This window comes from Serinus canaria, chromosome 2, assembly GCF_022539315.1.
Source record: "Serinus canaria isolate serCan28SL12 chromosome 2, serCan2020, whole genome shotgun sequence".
Classification (NCBI taxonomy): domain Eukaryota; kingdom Metazoa; phylum Chordata; class Aves; order Passeriformes; family Fringillidae; genus Serinus; species Serinus canaria.
The window spans coordinates 50,660,157-50,684,340 of NC_066315.1; the positions used below are offsets into that span (position 1 = coordinate 50,660,157).

The window sequence follows — 24,184 nt, forward strand, 5'->3', positions numbered from 1 at the left end:
ACATGTGAGAAGAATGCATGAGAGGGTGTCTGTATCACCTGTTTTGGTTGTTTTGACTGTTGAGAAGTCATTATTCTCAAGCATGTGTAAGTAATTGTACCATATAGGACACAAAATTATTGGAACACGATAAAGAATATGCAAATAAATTAATCTGTGCTGATGACTTCTTTGTACTCTCATGGCAAATGTTTATTGTGTTCTATCTTCTTTTCTTCTTTTCTGGAAGCCCCAGATTGTCTGTAACCATTTCTGTAGTATTTGCATTAATTCTGCAACACCATAACAGTAGAGCAGCTGTAGTAGTGCTCATACTCCTAGAATCCTGAAATCACTGAGAATCAGTTGTGTAAGATAAGTACTTGAGAAGTCATGTATTTCAAGTTTTAGCAAAGTCACAACAAGAGAACTTTACACTTAATAGATAACATCTAACTCTGTCCTGCATTTAGGACTGCAAGTCCTGCAGACGTCCTGCAGCACCCGAGTTACTGGGGTAGCAATAGTCCCTATGTATCATAAACATGCAGTTAGACCATCAAACAGTGAGTTTCACTGTGGTATTCACAAGTAACTTAGGCATGTGGTTTTTGTAACTCTTTATTAAAAGGAAATGGTTTAGAAGCTTACTGTGTTAAAAGGCTGTGGTCTAACTGTCCTCAGCTAATCACCCCTTCTCATCACAGCCCACGTCCTCTGAACCAGTTGTGACTGGTTCAGATTATAGGGTTTTTCCACTACATAACCAAACCTTCCTGTAAACAAACGCCCCAGCACCCAGAAACCTTAAAAATCTACTTTTCCTCTAATTTGTGCTAAATAAATAAGAATTAAAATCTTAGTAGGAGCTGTTTATGTTTGTGTAAACAAACTTAAGGCATATGTGAGCTCTTGGAAGGTGTAAAACCTGCAACCAAGTATTTGAAAAACCCCTGAAACTGAGATGTGATTGTTTAGGGTTGCAAGTAGGCAAGGAGTTTCCTATGTTTTCTCTCTGTTTTTCTGAACAGCATGGACAATATCTTTCAGTTTTGTGTAGGAAACACAAAGAGTGGATTTGGGGATCATATAGTGAGAAATCTTAATTCCTTAATGCATTCAAACATTTGTCTAGCAGAGACAGAGGAGATCCATCTAATATCCAGGTAAAATCTATGATGCTACTGAAATCTACAGTTACTGCATTCCAAAAATATCTTTTAAGCTGGTTTTTTTTTTTTTCATTTTGATTGGAACCAAACCTTAATAAATAGTAGCATGGGATCCCAGGTATTTGTCAGAGTTTAACTGAAGACTACAAATCACAGCTTTCTTCACATTGAAGAGCAACACAACATTGAAGGCATTAATTACTTGCTTTGGCTTCAATATTCAGATTCTAGCATAGTTTGTAAGGTATGCCATTAGTAAAATAGCTGTGGTTGTTAGAACTCAGCCTCGTCTGTTTTCTTGCCCTTATGATGGCATGAGCCTTAGGAGGTAGTCCAGTTGTAACAACATTTTCCCTTGGCATGGCTTAGCTGTCTTACAAAGATTAGCTTTCTGTTTTATAACAGAAAAGATGTAACAAACTAGTATTTATTGTTCCATGTCAAAGTGTTTCTATTAACACATTGAAATGCAGAAAAGTGATGTTTTAAGGACTTTTGATTTCCTGAGAAATTTATATAAACAGATACATTAATCAGGTTTTTTAGACATCTTTGTACAGGCTCTGGAAATGCTGGAGAGCAAACACAGCCCACATAAAGACAGCTGGGGGAAAGCTTTTATTGCTATCATCATTACAGACACAGTGAATGTAAATGCTGCAGAGGTATATCTCCAAAACCTAGGGCAGTGTTTTGCCCAAAACCAAGCAAGTGATTTATCTCAATATGTCTCCTTTCTATTTTTCCACATAAATTTGAAAGGAATTGATGTGTGGAACTGGGAAATTAAGAGTTCAAAGTCTCTGAGAATTTTTCTTCCTTTGTGAAAATCAGAGCTTCATATTTGCAGTTTTGTTCAGTTTTAAAAGGTGTCTTTAAACAAGGTCATGCTCATGATCATTGTGATTGTTTTCTTTTTTTTAAATTACACTGTGCTGATTTTCAGACTGTGTTGCTGGTGGATTTCTTCAATTTCTGCACTTGTGCACCTTAAAATTGCTTTTATTCTTATCTGACTTCCTCATTCAAAATTCTTTTGTTCACTTTTTAAAGTTTTGTTTAATTGTCTATTACAGCATACCACTTCAGAATAATTAATTCCTAATTTGTTGGATTTGTTGAATACATGAGAGTTGCAACAAGTCACTGAAAGTAAAAATTAACCAAACCTGTGAATTTACTGCACAGGAATGCTCCTAATTAAGCCTTAAATGCAGTGGCAAAACACATCTGTGCATATTTGTCAAAAGCCTTGTTATACCCTCAAGCTTCTAGATGCATAGCTATTTCTGACATGGCTACCTTCTTCGTTCTGCAATATGGACTTGGATTAAAATGCATTATTCCTATTGCCTATCTTTATTCAACATTAAGAAAAAGATTAAGAAAACCAGACTGGTATAGAAACACCAGCAGTAAAGCAAAATGAGCCTTTATGCACTAATACCAGAAAATTATTTTGGAATTTTTTTTTTTTTTTCTGTTACATCTAGCTCCAAGAGCAGGAGATTCTATATGAATAAGCATACTGCAAAGTAAATTGAAGATTTGTATCCCTTTCTTAAAACAGCATTTATGCTTTCTTTCCTTGGTGCTTGGTTAAAGCCCACATTCTATAGATGAAGAAGAGTATGATAATATTGTACACGGAGCTCTTCAGAAGAAGGATGATGTATACTAAATATGCTGTCTTGTGCATTAACTGATCTGTAACAAATAGAAGAGAGAAAAGTCTTGTTCAATGTCAACATTGTATAGCATCCTAAAAAATGGATAGAAATGGAACAATGCAGTCAGTTTACTCCTGCAATTACATTGACACCAGTGCACAGCATAAACACATACAAAATCTGTTCTGTTCTTTAAACAGGTTTGCATTGCTAATGAGTTCTAGACCTAGTGAGCTTCTTAGCACTAAACTGACTCAGTGTCACTGGGTTATACTTCCTTGTAAAGACAAAAGCATAACTGTAGTGCTTCCAGCACTTAGTATGATGTTTGTTTAATTCCTTTTGTGTTGTATTTATTGAAGATAACTGCTCATGATTCTTCCTAAATAGCATTCTGTCAGAAACCAGGACATTCCAGCAACATGAAACCCAAGACTACTCAAGAAAAAAATAATTATTTGTCCAAAGTTCTGGGCAATTGCTAGGCTGATGTAGCATCAGCTGAAGTGTTTAACTACTCCAAGTGTTTAAAAACTTGGTGGTGCTTAATGCAGGCTAATAATCTAGTAGCTCAAACAGCATCTGTAACATCTTAATAAAGCTACCTAATAAAGGTAGGGGAGCCCCTTATAAGAAGTTACTTCAGAGTAGTGGTGAAAGGTTTTTGAGTTGCCAACCCCAGACTTGAAAGAATTCCTGCATACTACTAAGAAAGATAATTTTGGTGATGTCCAGATCATATGCAGCAATATCTAACTCTTGCATGACATGAATCACTTTTCTACCTTTTAACACATTAAATTACCTCTATTAAAAATGGTTCTGCAGTCCTCTTCCTGAGGAGAAGTCTTCACAGAAGCTACTGGAAAGAGAGTTTAAATGCCCCAGTTAGGCTTTTCTTTAACTTTAAGAAACATTAATTGATAAATAGGGGAAAAAAGAGGCTGTACAGGAACAAGGCTGGGAAAACAGGAATTTAGTATTAAATAAAAAAAACCAGAGCCTTAAGATGAGTCTGCAAAGCAGATATTCACAAGATATTAATTTGCAAAGAGAATTTGAAGAGGCAAAATGCTCAAAGAAGTGTTTGGGTATTTATTGATATAAGTGGGAGAAGTATCTTTGCCCTTTCAGGAATGTGTCCATTAGGCTGTTCCTTAGCAAAGTCTCTTTTATTTGGAACAGTAGTCAGTTTGACCACCTGACCTTGTCAGTGAAGAAGCTGAAGTCCATTTGCCTTCACAAACTACTGTTCTCAGAAATGAAGAATAATTTGTGTTGGAAGAGACTTCAGTTAATATATTAATATTTTAGTGGTTTTTCAACAGAAAAGAATAATATTGAGGAGAGTATGATCTTAACTTTCCCTACTGGGAATCTTGGCTCTGGTTTTTTTCCTCTAAAATACATCCTTTTTTTTCTTGAAGAAAATTAGAGTTTGTTCTTGGTTATGTTGTTTGAATGCATTGATACAAGCATTAAAGACATTTATATTGCTTCTCTAAATACATCCTCCATCTAAATAAGCTTAAAGTATATTTTTGTCAGAATATATTTTGAAAGTTGAAACAGAATTGTTGTTTATAGCCATGCTCTCACTCACTGGAATTAGGTTAATTTATAGCAAGTTAAGCAGAGATGGGTATGGAGAGAAGATTAATCTAAACCAATTTAGACCACTTTTCTTATAGATTATTTAAACGATTTTCATATATAAATGTATAAGTTAATTTTTCTTTAAAGTTGCATTGTCTTTCAGATTTGGCTTTGCATAATCAATCTTTCCACAATTAAAAACAAAATCTTATTTTTATACATTGCAGTTAATTTACTGCTTCTGGATTTTAAACTTGTTCTCAGTAACCTTATTTTTATCTTAGTTTTTATAGCTGTGACTAATGTCAGGGGGTGTCAGAGGGACTTAGACCTGTAAGCTATGAGAGGTAATACCGTTTTCAGAAACTTCTGTAATATGGAAAGTAATAGACATGTTTTAGTGCAGATCTGTTGGACCTGTGCTATTTTACATATGATGAGGGTCACTACTTTAAAATAACTATTATTTTTCTGTTACAATGGGGTGCTTACTTGGGGACCATAACACAGGCTGAGTTACTTTTCCCAGGAAAACTTGTGGTAGTTTCTCCAATTATGTACTTTAGCTATTGTGCCTAGGAGCACAGATGTCTTCATCAATAATAGAAAGCATTATTACTGTAATTGTAAAGAAAAATTATGTTTATAATAGCACACCACATAACATTTTTAACACATAACATTTTTAACATGGAATATACCTTGTGTTGGCAGTGAAGTACTTTCCTCTTCATGCTCATATTTGCAGTAGTATTTCTTGTCTTCACTCTCTGCTGGCACAGTTAACCAACTGGCAATTGTGTATTCATCCTCTTTTGTGGACTTCCAAGTATCACCTTTTACTACATTGTCTGTTACCTCCTTTTCGTCTTCAGTCCATGTCACCCTAATAACTTCTGGGTAGAATTTCTCAATAAAGCAAACATACATTATCTGATTTGCATGTTTTTTCTGCAGGATTTCAGAGTTTTTTGGGGGAGAACTCCTTTTTTCTGGATGGTTATTGATGAAGAAAATTAACAAAACAGAGTTGGAAGATTAGTAGTGTACACCCAATAAATACAAATTCTGAAGAGCAACAAAATAAATGCCTAATTAACAAATATTATTACACTTGTAACAAATATAAATGCTCTTTTGAGAAACATTAAGCAACTGAAATACTGTTGAATATGTCAATAGCTGTTAATGTCACTTAAAACTGAGTTAGAAATCTTTAGGTGGCTACACAAGTGCCTATATCCCACAACCTTCCAAGCAGTACTGCTGTCAGAAAGTGTATTGGACTGTTCAAGTCTCTGACAATTATTAAATAATAGTAATATTTCCTGAACAAGCTTCATTTATTCAAGAAGAGGAATTTATTATTGCTTTACAATATTTATGCAAAAACAAGTATTGTCCACAGAATATTAAACATAGACTACCTACCTTTAAAATCTTAGCAGTCTTATGACCCCGGTATAAGTCCCCACTGCTATATAATGAACATCTGCTACATCTATTAATTTTTTAAAAGCCAGTATTAATTCTGTGATACTTTTTAGGGCACGAGGGAAGGGAAGATAACAATGATTGCTCTGTTTTTAAGTCATTCCATGTATTTGCCAGGTGAAGATATTTATCAAGACAGGAAAATGGAATCACAAAATGTCCTAGACACCAAAGGTTGGCAGTGCTATTCTGCCATAGTAGATCTGTTTAAATGATTTGTCGTTCTGATTTTTTAAGATTTTCTGAGCCTTCTGATGTTTACAATCTTGTAACAAACTTTCTCACACACTTTCTGTAAATAACCTATGGTTTTGCTTTCTTTTATGGAGGAGGAGAAATTTGATGGACTGTTGGTTTGTCCAGTGTCACTGGAGAGGTGGCAATTTCACCCTCTAATCCACTGTCCCTTTTAGAAATCTATAAATGTTACAGTCAAAAAACAAACTTTCCTTTTTTCACCTTAAGAACAACAGTGTGTGCACTCATGTTGTTTCATGTTCTATAGTGACAATGATTGAATTAAAACATCTGAAAATTTAAAACTAAAACAAAACTAAAGCAGAAGAACATGCTATAGCAGGAGAACATTGTCACACCTAAACAGTATATCTAGCCAGACTTGTCTGCACAGACGTTGTGCTTTTGGAAAAATGCTCAGTATGAATATAGATTAATATATTTAAAATTAAAAGAGAGCTGCTTCCACAAGCTTGTTTTACCTAATCTCCATTTCATTTGCCATAAGCCTGGATGCTCTCTGGACTAGGAGGAGACAAAATCATCCAGATTTTGTCCCCACTGAGATGACATTTTGATATTATTTAAGTGGATAGTAAATTTAAGGGTCTGAATTAGGTAATTGTCAACTTCTGCAGTGAGTGCATAGGCAGTGCTCACAGGCAATAATTTCTGCCTATGCTTAACTACAAGTGAAGGTTGAATAAAGTTTTCAAAACTGATTTTTGTTATGTAGAAAGTACTGCTTAAGACTATTTTTTAAGGCAGCAGAGACATTTTAGACGTTCCCTTATCCCACTTTTTCTCTTGAATTCCTATGTAATTCTCTGCCACTGAATTTGAGTAAGTAGATGCATGGGGTTTGGCTAATCAAGTGGTCTGACTGATTAATGCAAATTTAATGCATTAGGAGAAAATACATTACAATAAAATGCATTTTTGCCAAAAAGCTCTCACTTTTCTTTAAATGACCTGGCTGTTCTAGAAAAATTGTCTAAATTGCGTTCTCCCTGAAACAACTTACTGATCCTTTGAAGTATTTCAAACTTGGTGTTTAAAGAGAAAGATTACCAACCTACCTACCTACCTACCTACCTACCTACCTACCTACCTACCTACCTACCTACCTACCTACCTACCTTCAAAAGAGTGTCTACCTTCCGTATATTAAGAATTTTCTTCATTTTAGACATGACATTAAAATGACAACATGGACTGAGTTATGTTGTACCAGAAATAAAATTGATGACAACTTCATAGTTCTCTAACATTAATTTAGGAGTTAATTTTATCTTCTGTATGCATCAGTCCTCCCAAGGATGAAAAATTAAAGTAATTTCTAAAGGTATCTACTTGTTCCAGAATCATATATATGTTCACGAGATCATGAAGTAGCTCTTGTCTGAATGATACTGCACTCTTCATGAATATTTTAGAGCAAAGCTTCATTAATATTTCAGAGGTTTCTTTTATATTTTCAAAGTTTAGTAAGTTGTTCTAGCCAATTTCAGTACATACAATAGATTAGTTAGACATTATTCTCAGGATATCAAGTTAAAATGGAGCGGTGAGAGAGATTCTTCCAGCTGCTAGTTCATCCTGTTCATTTCAGAGACTTCTGTTATGATGGAATAATTTCCACCTCAGGAATTGCCAATGTCATTCCATTTACTGTAAAAACACCCTTGGTGTGTAGCTTACATGAAACACCTAAATCATACCACAGTGATGAAACACATTGCTTGAATAATTGCTGCTGTGTGCATGCATTGAAGTGTCGCATGTACGTATATGGGTAAACGGATGGCAGTGAAGAACTGAAAGAATTAAGTTTTCTATCTATCTATCTATCTATCTATCTATCTATCTATCTATCTATCTATCTATCTATCTATCTATCTACCTATATCTTTTTATGTGAGAAAAAAATCTTTGTATGCATGTCTGTGAAAACAAAAGGATGAAAACTTGTAGAATTGGCTGTAGGTTTTGATGTATTTTCAGGCTGATCTGCAAAGTCTTTGAAGTCAGCAAGATAGTTGACACTGGCTTGTCTAGGCAAATTATCTGATTCTTTCTGAAGAATTTTCAAGTATTGAATTTGCACTCCTCTGTCAGTTTTGATTCAGCTAAACATTGAAAAATGTTGTGTTTTACCTTGTTAAACAGTTTTCTAAGGCAAGTTTAAGAGGTATATAGGTGTCACTTTTACACATAAAATATGGGTATGACCAGACATTTCTTAAGCTAACATTTGTCTTTTCTCTCGTGCAACAATGCAGCGAGTCTGTAAAACACTGTTCGAACTAAATACTGGAGTTAGGGTTCATAACCAATGAGCTATTAAAAAATTAAGCTCAAAATATATTTTTATATAGATTAGCTGTCAAAACTTTTCTTAATGAAACTCCTCTACAGTTTGTTTTTAAGTACCTATAAGTGAGATTTAAAAATAAAGTCACTGTGTTCTTAAACTGAAATTTTAATTCTCACTACCTGGATGATCCTACAAAATGGAGTAAATTTGTACTGACACTGAAAGCTCTTCTGTTCCACTCCAAGCCAGTGGGACCTGAAGGCCCTCAGCACATTCGGCGCATAAACAGCATTCTTGTCTTACTTGACAGAGACTTCAGGGATTATAACTGGTAACAATACAGTATAGTCCTGACCTATGGTGAGCCTTTCCAGATACCTAAAGAGCTGTCAGCCCTCTTTCCAAAGCTTTCCCATGAAAAAACTTACTGGAGACAATGAGTTTTGCACCAGAACCAAATACCAAATTCCCTTCCACACTGGTGTACTCCTTTACAGAAACGGCTGTCTCAAGTATGGGATGACATACAAAGGAACCTAGACAAGCTCAGGAAGCGGGTTCATGGGAATTTCATGATGTTTGACAAGACCAAGTGCACAGTGCTCCACCTGCGTCGAGGCAAGCCCTGGTATCAACACAGGCTGAGGGATGAACAGATTGAGAGCAGCCTTGCTGAGAAAGACCTGGGGGAGTTGGTGGATGAGAGGCTGGATATGACCCAGCCATGTGCCGCCCTTGCAGCCCAGAAAGCCAAATGTGTCCTGGGCTGCATCAAAAACATGACCAGCAGGGCAAGGGAGGGGATTCTGCTCCTCTACTTTGCTCTGATGAGACCTCTCCTGGAGTGCTGAGTCCAGCTCTGGAGTCTCCAGCACAGGACAGATGTCGACCTGTTGAAACAAGTCCGGAGGAGGCCAACACATTGATCAGACCTCTCCTATGAGAAAAGGCTGAGAGAACTGGTATTGTTCAGCCTGGAGAAGGTTTTGGTTTGCCTAATTGCTCCCTTCCAGTACCTGAAGGGAGCCTACAAGAAAGATGGAGAGAAACTTTTTTATAAGACCATGTAGAGACAGGATGAGGGGGAACGGCTTCACGCTGAAAGAGAGTAGTGTTAGATTAGATTTTAGGAAGAAATTCTTTACTGCAAAGGTGGTGAGGCACTGTAACAGAGTGTCCAGAAAAGCTGTGGATGATCCATCCCTGGAAGTATTTAAGACCAGGTCGGATGGAGCTCTGAGCAACCTCATCTAGTAGAAAGTGTCCCTGGCCACAGCACTGGGCTTTAAACTAAATGATCTTTAAGGTCTCTTTCAACCCAAGCCATTCTATAATTTTGGCCAGAAAAGTACCAGATCTAACAACTATAATATGAACAGCAAGATTCTGTTGATTTGGCTTTGTGAATGCAGAATATTTGGATTCAATCTCAGCTAATGTTGATATTCACAAAGACCCTTATCTTAAATCCTGGTTTCCTCCATTTCTTAATTATTTTAAGTTCTCAAATGTGAAATAACTACAGTCCTTTTACTCTATTAATGGGTCAAAAGCCTTGGGCTCATAAAGACAAAATCCTACAGAATTATAGTGATGACTGAAAATAATTTTTTTAAACTGTATATAGGAAAAGCATGGCAACTACCCGATTAGGTAGGTAAGGGTTTTCACTAAAAACAACACGCTTATCATGCCACAGATATTTCCAGTGAATTATAGGTATGATTTATTTAGTCATTTGGCATAAATCATTAAACCAATCTTTGCTTGATATGTTAATATAGGTTTATGTATTAACCAGGCTTAAAACTCTTCATAGCACTACTTCCTCTGCCTTGTATTTGTTTAGTTGTTCACTTCAGGATTATGGCATTTAAAGCACATGTGGGAAATGAGAAAAAATATTTTTGTCTGCTACTTTCCATTAATATAAATATCTCGGCAAGAAAGGCAAAAGAAGAATCACTTCTTCATTAAGCAATTATTAAGCAGTAATTCACCATAGTTAATACTGAATAATTAATTAATTTGTTAAGCAGTTATTAAGTAATGAGAAGAACATTTGGAGATACTAATTTATTTCTAATGCCGAAGTGTTGTGTATGGGACAAAATACTTATGAAGAAGTTATTTATCTTTTTCTAGCCTAATCAAAAAAGATTTTTTGCAATGTCCATTGCATACTGCTCTTTGTACCTGTATTAGAAAAAAGTTTTCTTTTTTCATGCTTAATTCTCAGCTGCTTGATTCACTGCTAATTCCTTCAGTACAGCTGGAGGAAAGAATGAGGTCTCTGAAAATATTACAGACCACTTTTCACCAGATTTCTAGGAGAACTATGATCAAAAGTGGCTTGAAATAGGTTCTTTTTAGGCACATTTGTGATCCTAAAGCACTGCATTACAAATACCACAAGGATGACTGTAGGAATGGCGAGATGGGAAGGTAAATCCTGCACAAGCAATGGTGCTGACTGAGGCTCTAAGTGGGCTGAGTAACCTCTGAGATAGTATAATACTCATCTATATTACCACTCCAAGTTCCTATTGCTTATTGTATTAACAATATACATACAACTTACCTGAGACAATTAGTTTTGTACCTGAGCCAAACACCTTGTTGTATTAACAAATCACAGTGAATAAAGACTTTACAATATCAGTGCAGCTCAGTTGTGTTTGCATGGGTATATAGTACTCTAAAGAAAATCAGATTTGCTGTATAATCAATTTTTAGATGCTAGGAAAGTGAAAAAGGAGCAGTCACCCAAAATAAACTAAAGTTCAAAAAATGGAAAAAATGTGGAATTTTTGGAGAGCATGTAAGTTGTTAAATGAATGGAATTCATCTCAACTAATTTGAGTCTTCTGAAGGTTTAGGTGGACAATGCAGATGGAGCACCTTGGCTCCATCTCTGCTTTCTGGAAACAGGCAGCATCAACCTAAGATTTATTTGATGAGATGTTGATAAAGCAATTTTCTCCTTATACACCCCTTATAAGAGTAATTTTCTCCTTATAAGATCAGACCCAGAGCTGGTGAACATTATATAGGGATCCAAGGAGCATGAGACTATTGACCTATATTTTTGTTACCAATAACATGAAGCAAAACTGCGTTGATTGGAATCAAAATTCCCACTAACAAGATACACCATTTTCAGCTGGTCAAAATTAGACAAACTATTTTCATCTCAGATGCTTAGTTGAGCCAAATTACAGGCAAGTATCACAGAACCTAGGGTTTACTTGAAGCAAATATTTTGAATAGTAGTAATAACTGATAATAAGCAATTTCTACAAAAGCTAGGAAGAACGAGCAGCCTTTCAACTCTGCCTGTCTTAAAAGGTGCAACTTAGTGTTCTGGGCATATCTGAGATAACTCACATTTTCATTCATAGTCAGATACAGTCCAAAAGAAAAATGTTTACCTTTTCATAGAATATGTGTAACATAGAGGTTGGACATATTATTTTCAGAATGAATTAGGAATATCACAAAGGTCAAATGTGCATATCTAGAGATAAAAAACATTTTTCTGTTCTCCAAATGCTGTCTTTGCCATATTTAAATTAATTTTTACATAGAAAATCATAATGGGATAAGTTATAGGTCTCTTCTGCAATAGCTGTTGTGTTTCCCCCATTTAATGCATAAATACAGAACAATTACATTGTGTTCTGCAAATGCAAATGGAAATGCCATTTAAGGGGGAAATCCTGGAAAGTATTCAGGACAGTTAGAATTAGAGAGAATTAAAATAGCAGAGCACTTCATGCCAGCCAATACCTATCTGTATTAAAAAGCATTTCAGAAGTAGTCAAGTTTTACATTTTGTACTTACTTGAAACTCTAAGTTCAGTTCCACTACCAAATATTTTGACGTCAGGATCCCACAGTCTGATAATGCTTATCAATATCTCCTGCACTGCACTTTTCTTGCATAGGCTACAGAAAAAGTCTCTCTGGTTTAGAGGCTGGTGATAAATCGGACTGAGTGCTATAGCTGAATTTTCAACATTGACTAGAGTGCCATTTCTAGTAATACCTTAATTTTTGTAGTGAGTAAAAACTTCTGAAAATTTTTGGTCAGAGGCATGGATAGAAAACGTTTTAAATTTCTCTGCAATTCTCCCCACCAGTTTGCAATTTGAATTAATTATAGCCACCTTGATAATGCCATGTAGTTTCTGAGTAACATACTGTTGGCATTGCTATATGCTTTATTCTGAAAACAGCATTCATCCTTTTGATTGCATAACTTCACCACAATTAAAAATAATACAAATAGAAAAGTAAACCAGTTGCTTTCACTATGACCAGAACTAGAAATGTGTTACACTCAGGGAATTTTTCTTCCCAGTCAATTTAGAGAAGACCACTTCTGTCAATAAGAAACTTTTTCATTTCTCACATGCTGTTCTGGGAATTAACTTTCAAGCAGTTCACTTTTGTTTCCTAGAACAGGATGCAACCATTCCAATATTTAAATCTACCTACCCAACTGGGGTACAAACAAACAAATATGATTTAACAGGGAGAAAATAATTTTCCTCACAGTCTTTCATTCTTGATTGTCTGAGAACTTGAATGAATATCTGAAAATCTGTTCAATGATAATGGTACTTACCAGAGACAATCAGCTTTGTTCCCGAGCCAAAGTATTTGATCCAGGTGCTCCACACTATGTTTTGACTTTACAATAAGCCAGCACGCTCTCTTGATATACCATTGATGAAGAAAATCCCAATTTTTCCCAATCATCCATGGGAGTCTGCCTGAAGACCCGGTCCTTGGCTGCTGGGAGGTCATCAGGAATTTCAGATGTGCATCTGGATATTCTGCCGATAGCTAATGTCCTTCAGAAAACATCTCTTTCCGGTTAGATAACCCCTCCACTTAATGTCTTAGAACTAGATTATGAATTTTCTTCGATTTTAGACAGTAAATAAGAACACAGTTCTGCATGTGAATAAACCATGTACCTTCAGGTGAAAATCCTGCTCTTTACCAAAGGTGTACACCTGCAATTATATGATACCAAGTACTACTAGCATGGAGTCAATTTTCATTGTTGGAACACAAAGAGAGAAAGGAGGGAGAGCCAGCACCAAGAGCATTGTGAAAGTGTCTGTGTGCTGCATGCTGTCCTAAGTAGGTGGTTATTGTCTGCCCATCTCTTGGAATCACTCCAGGCTTTGCTACAGCAACTCACTGGCAGCTTTTTACATAATAACTGATAGGAAAAGGAGGCTTTTCCTTGAGCGGGTTTTTGTATAAAACAGCCCAAGATAACATCAGAGGAGTCAGTACTACTGTCAATCAAACAGCCTGCATGCTTAGTTTGGCATTTAAAACTGAGTTAGAGTTTACTTCTGGGATCTCTTGTAGCATACTGCCTGCAAAATTATGTTGAGAAATTACTATTTGGCGAGAGAGAGGAACTAGAGGGTGAAGGTCTTTCAGCTAAAGAAGGTGTAAAAAAACCCCAGTGGTCTACTTTGAAATCTTCTGAACAGAAACATCCTAATCACAACCACAAATCAAAGGCAGGAGTGATGTAGACAGAATGACACTGACTGGTGTTTTTCCTCCCACCCCCTTAGACATGCAATGAAGGAAACCACCTATCTCATTTCTGGCCAGACAGGGTTAATTTTTGCAGTAGACAGGAGAGTGCATGGTTAGGACATACAAGTTACTCTACATCACCTCACCTTATTGCTGGATGTGGGGGAAGGAAGTCTCTTCTGGGGGAGAAGGGCTTCCTTCTGGTCAAGTACATGTGGCAGAGTGAGCATTTTGGTAATACTGGTTCTGGGCTGGAGGGAGCAGTCAGCTAACGCCAGTTTCTAGCAATCGCGTGGGAATTGTTTTGTATGTTGCCCACTTCATCATTAACATTGTTGCTTTGTTTGTTTGGTTTTTATCTCATTGCTGTTTCCAGTAAATATCTCTTATCTCAACCCATGATTTTCACCTTCTGTGCCTTCAATTCTACTCTCAAGTCCTCCACAAGAGAGTAGGGGGAGTGAGCAAGTAGAACGTGGTTTGAAGAGCATGGTAGCACTGCACTGGAGAGTACCATTCCTAAGCCATGACAGCCTTACTTGATGTTCAAACAGAGTATGAAATGTTGAGAGAACAACAGGTCTGTCCAGAGATGGTTAAAACCAAATTTGATCCAGGTTAAAAGCAAATTTGATCCAGGCATTTATTTTATAAAGCATTTATTATAAAAAGCATTTTGCTTGATCTGTTCACATGGCTGTTGTACCTAACTCTGTATATATTCCTTTGTGTGCTCTTCACAGTGCACTTTTTCAGAGCAGGGAGAAGGATCAGGGTTGCTTTGTTGATGTACTGGGAGATATTAGCTAATGACATGACAACATCAAAGTCAACAAAAAACATTTGGGATGTGTATTCAGTGTTGCTCTCCTACCCTTACCTTGGGCACAGTCTTTGGGGGTCTATTAATAATCATAAACAGTTTGGGGAAAGAAGAGGACAGGATAATTTTCCCAAGATTTTTACCCCTTTTCCTTCTTCAGGTCTGTCACAACAGCTTTTGAGAATTTTGAATTTCCCTTGGGTGTTAAAGAAAGCATGTTCTTGTTGCAAAGTCTGCCAGATCCCCTCAGTGTGGCCCACACCATGTTTAGAGTCAGGACAGAGATATATAGGGAGGTTATTCAGAGATCTAACTTGAGAGTGGATAGTCATGAGTGCCATGAAAGGTAGAATATAATGGGCCAGATTTTGAAGGATTACTCTGTTCCAATGTTTTGGAAGTTCACCCATGACATCTACAGATTTGGGGTTGAGTGAGATGAAGGTTTTGCTCTAAGGTTGCAGGAGAAATCCTGTTAGTTATGGTGAGGAAAAACTCACCCCCACTGTTCCCTGGGAGTTCATATGTAAAATGATTACTAGAAAGTTCTTTGTTCCTCCTTTTGTTATTGCTTTTTATTTGCTGCACTGACATTAATTTTCCTAACCCCAGTTTGTGATTGGTACCATGTCCCTCATATTCTGCTCCTAACATATCCAATCTATATCACTGATCCTACCCTGACCCTTGCCTTTTTAGTGCACCCTATACCCTGTTTTCAATCTCTGCTTTTTGTTGGTTTTGCTGATTAAAACAATCTCTTATTTTCAGGTCACTAAATGATGCCTGTCTCTATTTATTTGCCATGCGGACTTTCTCCGAATAATCCTGAGGTGACACTCGCACATGCCATCTGGTGTGCCACACTGCAGGACACTGGCAGAGGTATAGCTTACTGCAATGTGCCCTGCCTGCTCTTTACCAGACACAGTTCAATACCAGGCAGCACCCTCAGGGGAAAGGGGAGGAAAACAGACCAACAGGCACTGTGGCCACTCAAACTGCAGCTGAATGAGAGGAACAAACCATGCTAGTACAGAGGAAATCCAAGAAAAAAACCAGTTTGTTTAGTGAGGGATGAAGAATACGACCTGCAGTAGTTTGTTAATTTTAGTTTTCACTAATTTTGAGATTTTCTGGTTAATGCACTAAGGAGTGTGGTGGGTTTAGTGTTGGCTAATCACTAATGCACTCCTTGTGAGATAGGATTAGGAGCAAAGCAAAGCAGGCTCAAAACTTTAAAAAGGGATAAAGAAAAACTTATTAACAGTAATTAAGAGTAATAAGAATCAGAACAAAACCTTCAGAACACTTCTCTTCCTCTCACAACCTTTTCTTTCTTGCTGACAGTGTAAAGAAACAAAATTAAAAATTTCAGTCAGATTACCAACTCCAGAATAGTCGTTCTTCAGTTTATTTAGGGAGATAAGTCCCTCTTGTTAATGTCATAGAGACTTCTCTACAAGAAAAACAGTTCTCTCATAGACCTCATGAATAGCAGCCACTTAGGGAAATTTGTAATTGTGAATCTTCTCTCATCTTTTACAAGCTTTTTTCACAGTTGTGTTTATGGCTATGTTAACTTATGGGGTATTGTTTTAAAGATGAACTGTTTAAAGGTAAAAGATCTCATTATCTATCTCTAAAATCATCTTTATCTTTAGGAACAGAGATCTTCTTTTCTTCTTGAGGGCACAGGATTACTCTCCTCTGTTCAAACTTCTCATAGGATCACAGCCACTTTAACATCTGCTTACTTTAGTATGGAAGTTTTTGCTCAATATCTACAATTTGAACATCTCTCTATAACTCTGTTATAGGGGAAAAGAGTCTTTCTCTACAGATTTATAAGATGATTTCAGCCCCAAGATTAAGGCATCTTCTCATCCCTCCTATCTGGGACTTGACTTCCTCTTCACTAACTTTAGTGTTTTTATGTTGCTGTTTTACATACTTGCATCTTGTTTTTTTTTTTTTTTTTAACTCGAGAGATGATTAAAGCACTGAAAGAGTTAACATCTCGCTTGAAGTTTGTATACTGTCACTTAAACTACGGCTAGAAGGGCAGCTAAAATTTAATCAGTCAGTCTAAAACTCAGCAGCAACACACCAAAAAAGGAGGGAGGGGGTGTATACCTTCTCTTTCTTCCTGCCCAATAGCTGTACTAGTAGAATCTTATCTGAGCCGTCTTGGCCCAGGCTGCTCCTGAAAGTTAACAGACTCAGCTCAGTCCCAGGCAAGTACCAAGATGTTAGATATCGCAAGCATAGCCTGACCCCTGGCACTTCCTCCCCTGATCAGCAGCCGATAAAAAGCCAGCGAGCGCCCGGGGGGAGAAAGGAGCCCAGCCCCGCGGCCGGGCCGCCCAGCCTGGCCTAGCTAAGACAGGGGCCAGGGCGTGTTACCTCTTTACCGACCAGAAGAGAAAGAAAGTTTTTCCAAAATTTTCCGTATTTAACATGTGTTTTTCACAGAGGTGTGTACAGCTTCCCAGCAGTTCTGGAGACTGTCAGTCACACAAAAGCTTTTACATCACATCTGCAGATACCTCTCATGCAAAACCACTGTAGGTGCTCACAACAGGAGGAAGAGGCAAGGCCAGAGATAAACACTAAGCCCTGCCCCAGGTGTGCTGTGAGATATGTGAAAAGATTTCAGCTACTAGTCAGGAGAGCCCCTGGTGACCTTCTTGCTCTGAAGCTGGGAAGCCATGGCCCACAGCAAAAAAATAGATGGTAGTGAAGCCCAGCAGCTGAGACCCTTGTTTGGGGATCTGAGCATTGGCAAGAGGATTGGGAAGAGAACAGAAACTTTCAGCCTCTGAAGGTGACTCCTGTCAAGCAGAAGGGAAAGGATTCTTTATTTTCTCATAGGTGATCAACTGGGTACCCCAGTAGGTGGAATACCATGGGAAAAGGTATCCAGTACCTGAGCGAATTAGCTGCACTGAAGGTAATCTTTAGGGATTCAAATAACAAGCAGTGCCTTGTTCACTGTACACAATGTATATGGCAGAAGTTTGTATGGAGCTTGCCATCATCGTACACCAACCCTATGAAATCCTTTTCATTGATGTCACTGCTTGAGGTGATTACCCAACTCTGACAATATGTTCATATTTTTTCCTCCCTACCAGCCAAAGCCTTGACTGTGGAAACATTGCCGAAGACTCTGGACAGACTCAAAAGATTCAAGCATGTTAGAAAGGAAATGTCTGATGTTCTGCCAGTATGAACCACAGTCTCTTCTACTGGGAGCATGCAGCCCCCTGCTCAAGAGAGAGGTACATACCACAAGGTAACCTAGAGGTGGTTTTACTTGTATGACTACAGAGAGGACATGAAGAAGCACCTCTGCCCTAGCTGCACAAGTACATGAGTGTGCTGGTTTAAAAACCAGCACAGCTGGAAAATTAAACCCCATTTAAGCTTCTCTTCCCCCCCAACAAACCCCTCACTGAGGTGAGAGACTAAAAGCAGAGATTCTGAGTTGAGAACAATTTACTTGAGAAAAAAAAATGAATAAAATAAGAAAAATAAATAGCAACTATATTGAAGTACACAAAACAAAGGTGATTTACATACAGAAAGTTATTCACCAACCAAGACCCTGCACAACCTGAGACAAAGAAGAAAGTGAGACCTGGTCCTTCCTCCCATGCACTGGGCCAAACAGCACCTGGGAAGCTAGCTAGGTAGTCTGAATGGGAGCTATGCTGCCAAAAAATGCTGTCTCCATCAGTTGCAGCAGTGGTCCCAATGCAGGGGTCCCTTTCCCCAGGGCAGTGTTTATCCCAGTAATGGTCCTGGTGGGCACTGCAGCTTGCATTGGGGTTCTTGGCACCTGCAGGATTAACAGCAACAGTAGCAGCAGCTGTGGCAGTAGCAGCATTTACCCCTTTTGAGTTTCCAATGGCCGCGTGTTTAAGGGAACAGTTTATTCTTTCCCATGCCCAAGGTTAGACTGACTGCCTCCAGCTTCTGATGCAGCCTGCTCAGCCTTTTCTGCTGCAACCAGACTCCAGCCATGATGTGAATGGTATGGAATTAAATAGTGTTAGAAACTCCACCCCTCTTTTTAGCTCTGTACCCAGGAAATTCTTCAAGGACAAATGCCCCTCCACTTCACAGTGGGCAAATCCTCAAACAAAGCAGGAGGACTGATGTTACTTCTGATCCTCTTGAAAGGACCTCCAGTTCATGTTTACAAGCACTGAGAAATTAGTACTAAGACCAGAAATAGAGGGCACTCCAGCCAGGTGGATAAAAGGGACAATGTGATCTATTGGACTGTATGAGTCTGATGGCCTGACGCAAGAGTGTAAGGCTTTAGTTGGCACTGGCACAGAATGTACCCTGATGCCATCAAGATCTATAGGGACAGAATCTGTCTTTATTACTGGGGTGATAGGGGCATCCCAACAGCTGACAGTACTGGAAGCTGAGGTGAGCCTGACTGGGAACAAAATGCAAAAAGACCCATTCTAATTGGGCCAGAGGCCCCATGTGTCCTTGGCATAGATTACCTTGGGAGAGGGTATTTTGAGGACCCAAGAGGGCATTGTTGGGCTTTGGGGATAGCTGCTGTGGAGACAGAGGAAGTTAGACAGCTGAACACCTTGCCTGGTCTCTCAGTGGACCCTTCTGCTGTGGGGCTGCTGAGGGTCAAAGAACAACAGGTACTGATCAGTACCACAGCAGTGCATTGTTAACAACACTGCACCAACTGGGACCCCGTGAGCCTCATCCATGAGATGATTCGTGAACTGGAGAGGCAGGGAGTGGTCAGTAAGTCTCGCTGACCCTTTAATAGCCCCATATGACCAGTGTGTAAGTCCAGTGGAGAGTGGAGATTGACAGTGGACTATTGTGGCCTGGATGAAGTCACATCACCACTGAGTGCTGCTGTGAAGGACATGCTGGACCTTCAGTAAAAACTGGAGTCCAAGTGGTGCCACCATGGACATTGCTAATATGTTTTTGTCCATTCCTTTAGCAGCAAAGTGAAGGTCACAGTTTGCTTTCACCTGGCGGGGGGGTGTCCAGTACACATGGAATAGGCTATCTCAGGTGTGGAAACAGCCCCACTATTTGCCATGGACTGATCCAGACTGTATTGGAAAAGATACAATACATTGGTGACATTATTGTGTGGGGCAACACAGCAAAGGAAGTTTAAACAGAAGAGGAGGAAGAGGCCCTACCATATAATCAGCTCCCAGGAAATGAAAAGTGGTACCTTCTCTTTACTGATTTCAGTGTATCCCTACAATACAGTGTATTGTAGGAATACACTGAAAATGGAAAGCTAATATATGGAGTCCTATATGGTGAGTTGCAGAAGCTATTGAGGCACAAGGTAGATCAAGTCTATTTGCAGAGCTGAAAGCTGTCTAGCTGGGTTTAGATATCACTGAATGAGAGAAATGGCCTGAGCTCAACCTCTACACTGACTCCTGGATGGTAGCAAATGCTCTGTGGGGGTGGATGGAGAGGTATAAAAAGAACAATTGGCAATGCAGAGGTAAATGCATCTGGGCTGCTGAACTGTGGGAAGACATCACTAGCTAGGTACAGAAGCTGGTTGGAGAAGTACATCATTGTAGATGCACAAGTGCCCAAGAGCTGGCCACAAAAACAGACAGGTGGAAAGGGCTGCCAAAATTAAAGTGTCTGAGATGGATCTTGACTTGCAATGATGAATTATTTCTGGCTCACTAGGCCCATAACACATCAGATCATCAGGGAAGAGATGCAACAAACAGATGTGTTCTTGATCAAGGGGTGGACCTAATAATGGACATTGTCTTCCAGATTATCCACAACTGGGAAACATGCACTGCAATCAAGCAGGCCAAGAGGGTAAAGGCTCTGTGGTATGGGAAACCATGGTTGAATTATAAATATAAGGAAGTCTGGCAAATTGCTTGTATCACACTCCTGCAAACCCATCAAGGCAATTGCTACATTCTTACAACAGGGGAAGCAACCCCCTGGATGGCTGGAGACCTACCCTGTGTCTCGCACCAATGACAAGATCACTATCCTGGGCCTTGAAAAGCAAGTTTTATGGCAACGTGGCATCCCAGAAAGAAATTAGTCAGATAATGGGACTCATTCTAAAAATGGCCTCATAGACAGCTGGGCCAGAGAGCACAGTATTATTGAGTGGGTATATCATATTGTCTCTCATGCACCAGCCTCTGGGAATATCAAAGCCTCCACATACCAGAGAAGGGCATAAAGTCCCATGGTGCATATGAGGAATATATGTTAGAGTAGACAATTTGCATTAGTCCTGCCTCAAGCAAAGCGAAAGCCATCAATAGGATTATTTTTTGGTGAAGGACCTGGGTGCACGTCGTGGGTAATACAGAGGGATGGGGAAATGCAATTTGTCCCTCAGGGGATTTGATTTTTTGGTAAGAACAGCCTGTATTGTTAAATTGTATAATATTGGTTGCTGAATGACACTGCCACTGTGTGCCATAAACACCATGGACAATGATCACGGACTGCCCCAGATACACCAGTCATGATCTCCTGATGCAGCTTGCAACCACCCAACAGCACACCAGCCCTCCTGCCCTGGAAGACACCTAGGACAGATAGAACCCACAGTCATGGACTAAATGAACTCAATAAATGTCTTGGAGGGATGGCCATTGACTATAGAAATTATATTCATGCTTTTGTATTTATATAGATATGTGTGTATATATATATATATATATATATATATATATATATTTATTTATTTATACACATAGCTAGAAGGTGTAGGATCTGAGTATGATGTAGATGGTATAGAATCAGGAACGGATAATGTACTGGCATTGGCCAACACAGGGTTAATTTTTGTAGGAGCAGGAGTGAGCTGCTGAATTCTACACCATATTATGTCACTGCTGGGAGTAGGGTAAAGGGGGGGTCTCTTTTGGTTAGGGTAGCATGGCAGTGGTTCGTGTTTTACATGGCTCTGTGTAGTGAGTTTCTGCACATGAATAATTTGCCTCTTTCTTGTACACTGTTGTTAGTATTGTTGCTGTTACTGTTCCTTTTCTTATCACATTGCTGTTTCCAGTAAATTGTTCTTAAATTGATGAAGAAAATGGTTATAAGCAGCATATCATCAGCTCTGGTAGGTAAAAGATGGCAAATCTCTAATTTGAACTGGTCTGTGTGGAATTTTGTGGTAACTGAATTAGGGTAGACAGGGCTTACAATTTTTCCAACAGCTTACAGTTGCTTACATGTACAGCAGGGAGTATTACATGGTGAAACTTTTTCTCAAAATTGCTAGGCAGTGGCAAGCAGATAATTCCCACCACTGAGGTACTTCCTTCAGCACACTGTATTTCTTTTCTGCCTACTCTTTCCTATGGAGAAAAGCGGCCAGACTAGAAGATTACTGCTTCCCTGTTTGCTCCCCTAAAGACCGCCAGAATTATGCCATGGCTGTATAAAAGCACCAAAGGAGCAGGTAAATGTCCAGTATTTATGTGCTAAGTTTTAAGGCAGTGAAGATTTCCTTTGCCCTTAAAATAGTAGATGGCTGTTGAAGACAGGACTGCTAATGATAAACCAGATTTTGAGAAGGACATCTATGCGGGGTTATCCAGTCTTTTGGAGTAGCAGAAAAAGGCTGGGCTTTTCAGCAGCTCACTCAGATGCAGTGAGAAGACTGGTGGAGTGGCACAGTTACAACCTTGTGGTTCAGACGTTGAGGGTGCCTTTTTTGCTTTGATGATCCTTGCGTTTCTATCACAGTGAGGATCCCAGTAGGCACAGTAGTAAGTAGCAGCATCATCTGGAATTACATCTTTTATTGTAAGAACACACCGCTTCTGGACAGAACTTATCTCAGTCATGTATCTGTTTGCTTGAAAGACACTTTCAATGGTAACTTTTCCTCCTGAAACAAACAGAAGCCTCTTTGGAGCATCACCCTCCTTCTGCTTATACCAGTGTATGACGATGTCAGCAAAATTTGCCTCTAATGTTTGAATTTCACATGTCATCCGTGCACTTTTTTGGAACTTGGTGATGGATATAGGACTCTGCATGGGAATTTCCTGTGCAAATCCATCTAGGAAAGAGAAGAGGATAAATTATGTAATTAGCTGGAATTCAGGGATTTGGAAAGATGCCTGTCATGGATGCAAAAGCATGGGTACCTGTGAGGAAAGGTAGGAAAATAAGGAAGTACTTACAAGACCAAGAGGCTGTGGCCACAAACACTATGAGCAGCAGCATGTTTGCTTGTCACGCTTTGCTCTCATTGAGATTCAGAGGAGGAAGAAAGGTACTCCAAATGGGAACCGTTTTGTACGGAAGGAGGAAGTGGCTCTCTTGAATGATCTTCCGTGATGAACCTTATGTGTGCAAGCAGATGGGGTGTCTTTGCAGAAAACCCTCTCCGGACTGTCAAATATTAAAATTGGTAAAAAGGCTGTAGTCCTATCTGCTTTTCAAGTAAATATGGGAAATAATGATAAAATCCAAGGATTGTGGCACTATAAAACCCAGTCAAAGTGACTGAGAAAAGGTTGCAATCAAGAGCATGTCCAGATATGTATGGTGGAGTTAAGGTTTCAGCCTGGAGGTTACCCTGGTGGGCAGTGATTGCATACCTCACCTGAGGGGCGCAGAGAGGTGCACAGCATCAGAGCAGGTGAAGACTGCCTTTTGCTGCTTCAGCTTAGTCACCCAGATGCAAGGTGCAGAAGTGTCCCGGGTGTCCCTGCGCTGGTACTGCCCTCCACCAAAGCTGAAGACCATCAACCTGCAGTGACTGCAGAAGCTCGACTGTTGGGACTTGCCTTTGCTTTGGTTTGGGGTGCAGGAGGAAATACATAGCCACAGGATTTCAGTTTCATAGCTTAGCTGAGATGCAAACAATTCTTGGAAAAAAGGCTGGAAAATAAAAGAGAATAGCTGTTGTCAACAGCCATTGCAGAGAGACATCTTGATGAGTGGGTTTGATGCTGTGGGGTCTCCCCTGTAACTGGTGAGCCCAGGCTGATCCTCCTCCACCAAAGGCTGTATCTTTCTTGCTTCAAACTTTCCATCTGGTCTCAGGGGTCTGGGATACCTGAGGGCCATTATATGGGTAAATGCTGAGGCAAAGGAAATACTGAGTACCTCAGGGTTTTCCATGTCATACATCACCAGTTTCCCTGCCCCATCCAGCAGCTTTCCCTAGTGTTTCTTTTGCTGCTGCTGTATTTGTAAAATCCTTTCTTGACCTCATCTGCCAAATTCAATTCTAGCTGGTTTATTGCTTTCTTAAGTCCATTCCTGCATGGTTGAACAGCAGCTCCAT

At 39.1% G+C, this 24,184-nt stretch overlaps 1 protein-coding gene across 3 annotated transcripts; it reads right to left on the reverse strand.

The window, feature by feature from the left end:
• Positions 1-1,751: 1,751 nt before the first annotated feature.
• LOC103823810 (immunoglobulin kappa light chain) lies at positions 1,752-23,662 on the reverse strand. Of its 3 annotated transcripts, XM_050971787.1 has the most exons (7): positions 23,073-23,662; positions 22,628-22,948; positions 13,966-13,973; positions 11,047-11,080; positions 5,119-5,409; positions 3,627-3,683; positions 1,752-2,858 (listed from the first exon to the last, which is right to left on the reverse strand). In XM_050971787.1, the coding sequence occupies exons 1-7, from the start codon at positions 23,113-23,115 to the stop codon at positions 2,725-2,727; spliced, it is 888 nt and encodes a 295-aa protein (XP_050827744.1). In that variant the 5' UTR covers positions 23,116-23,662; the 3' UTR covers positions 1,752-2,724. The 3 variants fall into 3 exon arrangements, with proteins under 3 accessions (XP_050827744.1, XP_050827743.1, XP_050827742.1); XM_050971786.1 differs by lacking the exons at positions 11,047-11,080; positions 13,966-13,973; positions 22,628-22,948; positions 23,073-23,662 and adding exons at positions 12,310-12,413; positions 13,096-13,686 and having other exon boundaries at positions 3,627-3,680; XM_050971785.1 differs by lacking the exons at positions 11,047-11,080; positions 13,966-13,973; positions 22,628-22,948; positions 23,073-23,662 and adding exons at positions 12,310-12,413; positions 13,096-13,664.
• Between the last annotated feature and the right edge of the window lie 522 nt (positions 23,663-24,184).

Excerpts from the sequence above, each read along its gene's own strand:
- LOC103823810 (XM_050971787.1), bottom strand. The coding sequence starts at position 23,115 with ATGCTGCTGCTCATAGTGTTTGTGGCCACAGCCTCTTGGTCTT. Across the intron at positions 22,949-23,072 it reads GGCCACAGCCTCTTGGTCTT|ATGGATTTGCACAGGAAATT; the intron begins GTAAGTACTTCC and ends TCTCTTTCCTAG. Across the intron at positions 3,684-5,118 it reads TACTTCACTGCCAACACAAG|TAGCTTCTGTGAAGACTTCT; the intron begins GTATATTCCATG and ends CTCTCTTTCCAG.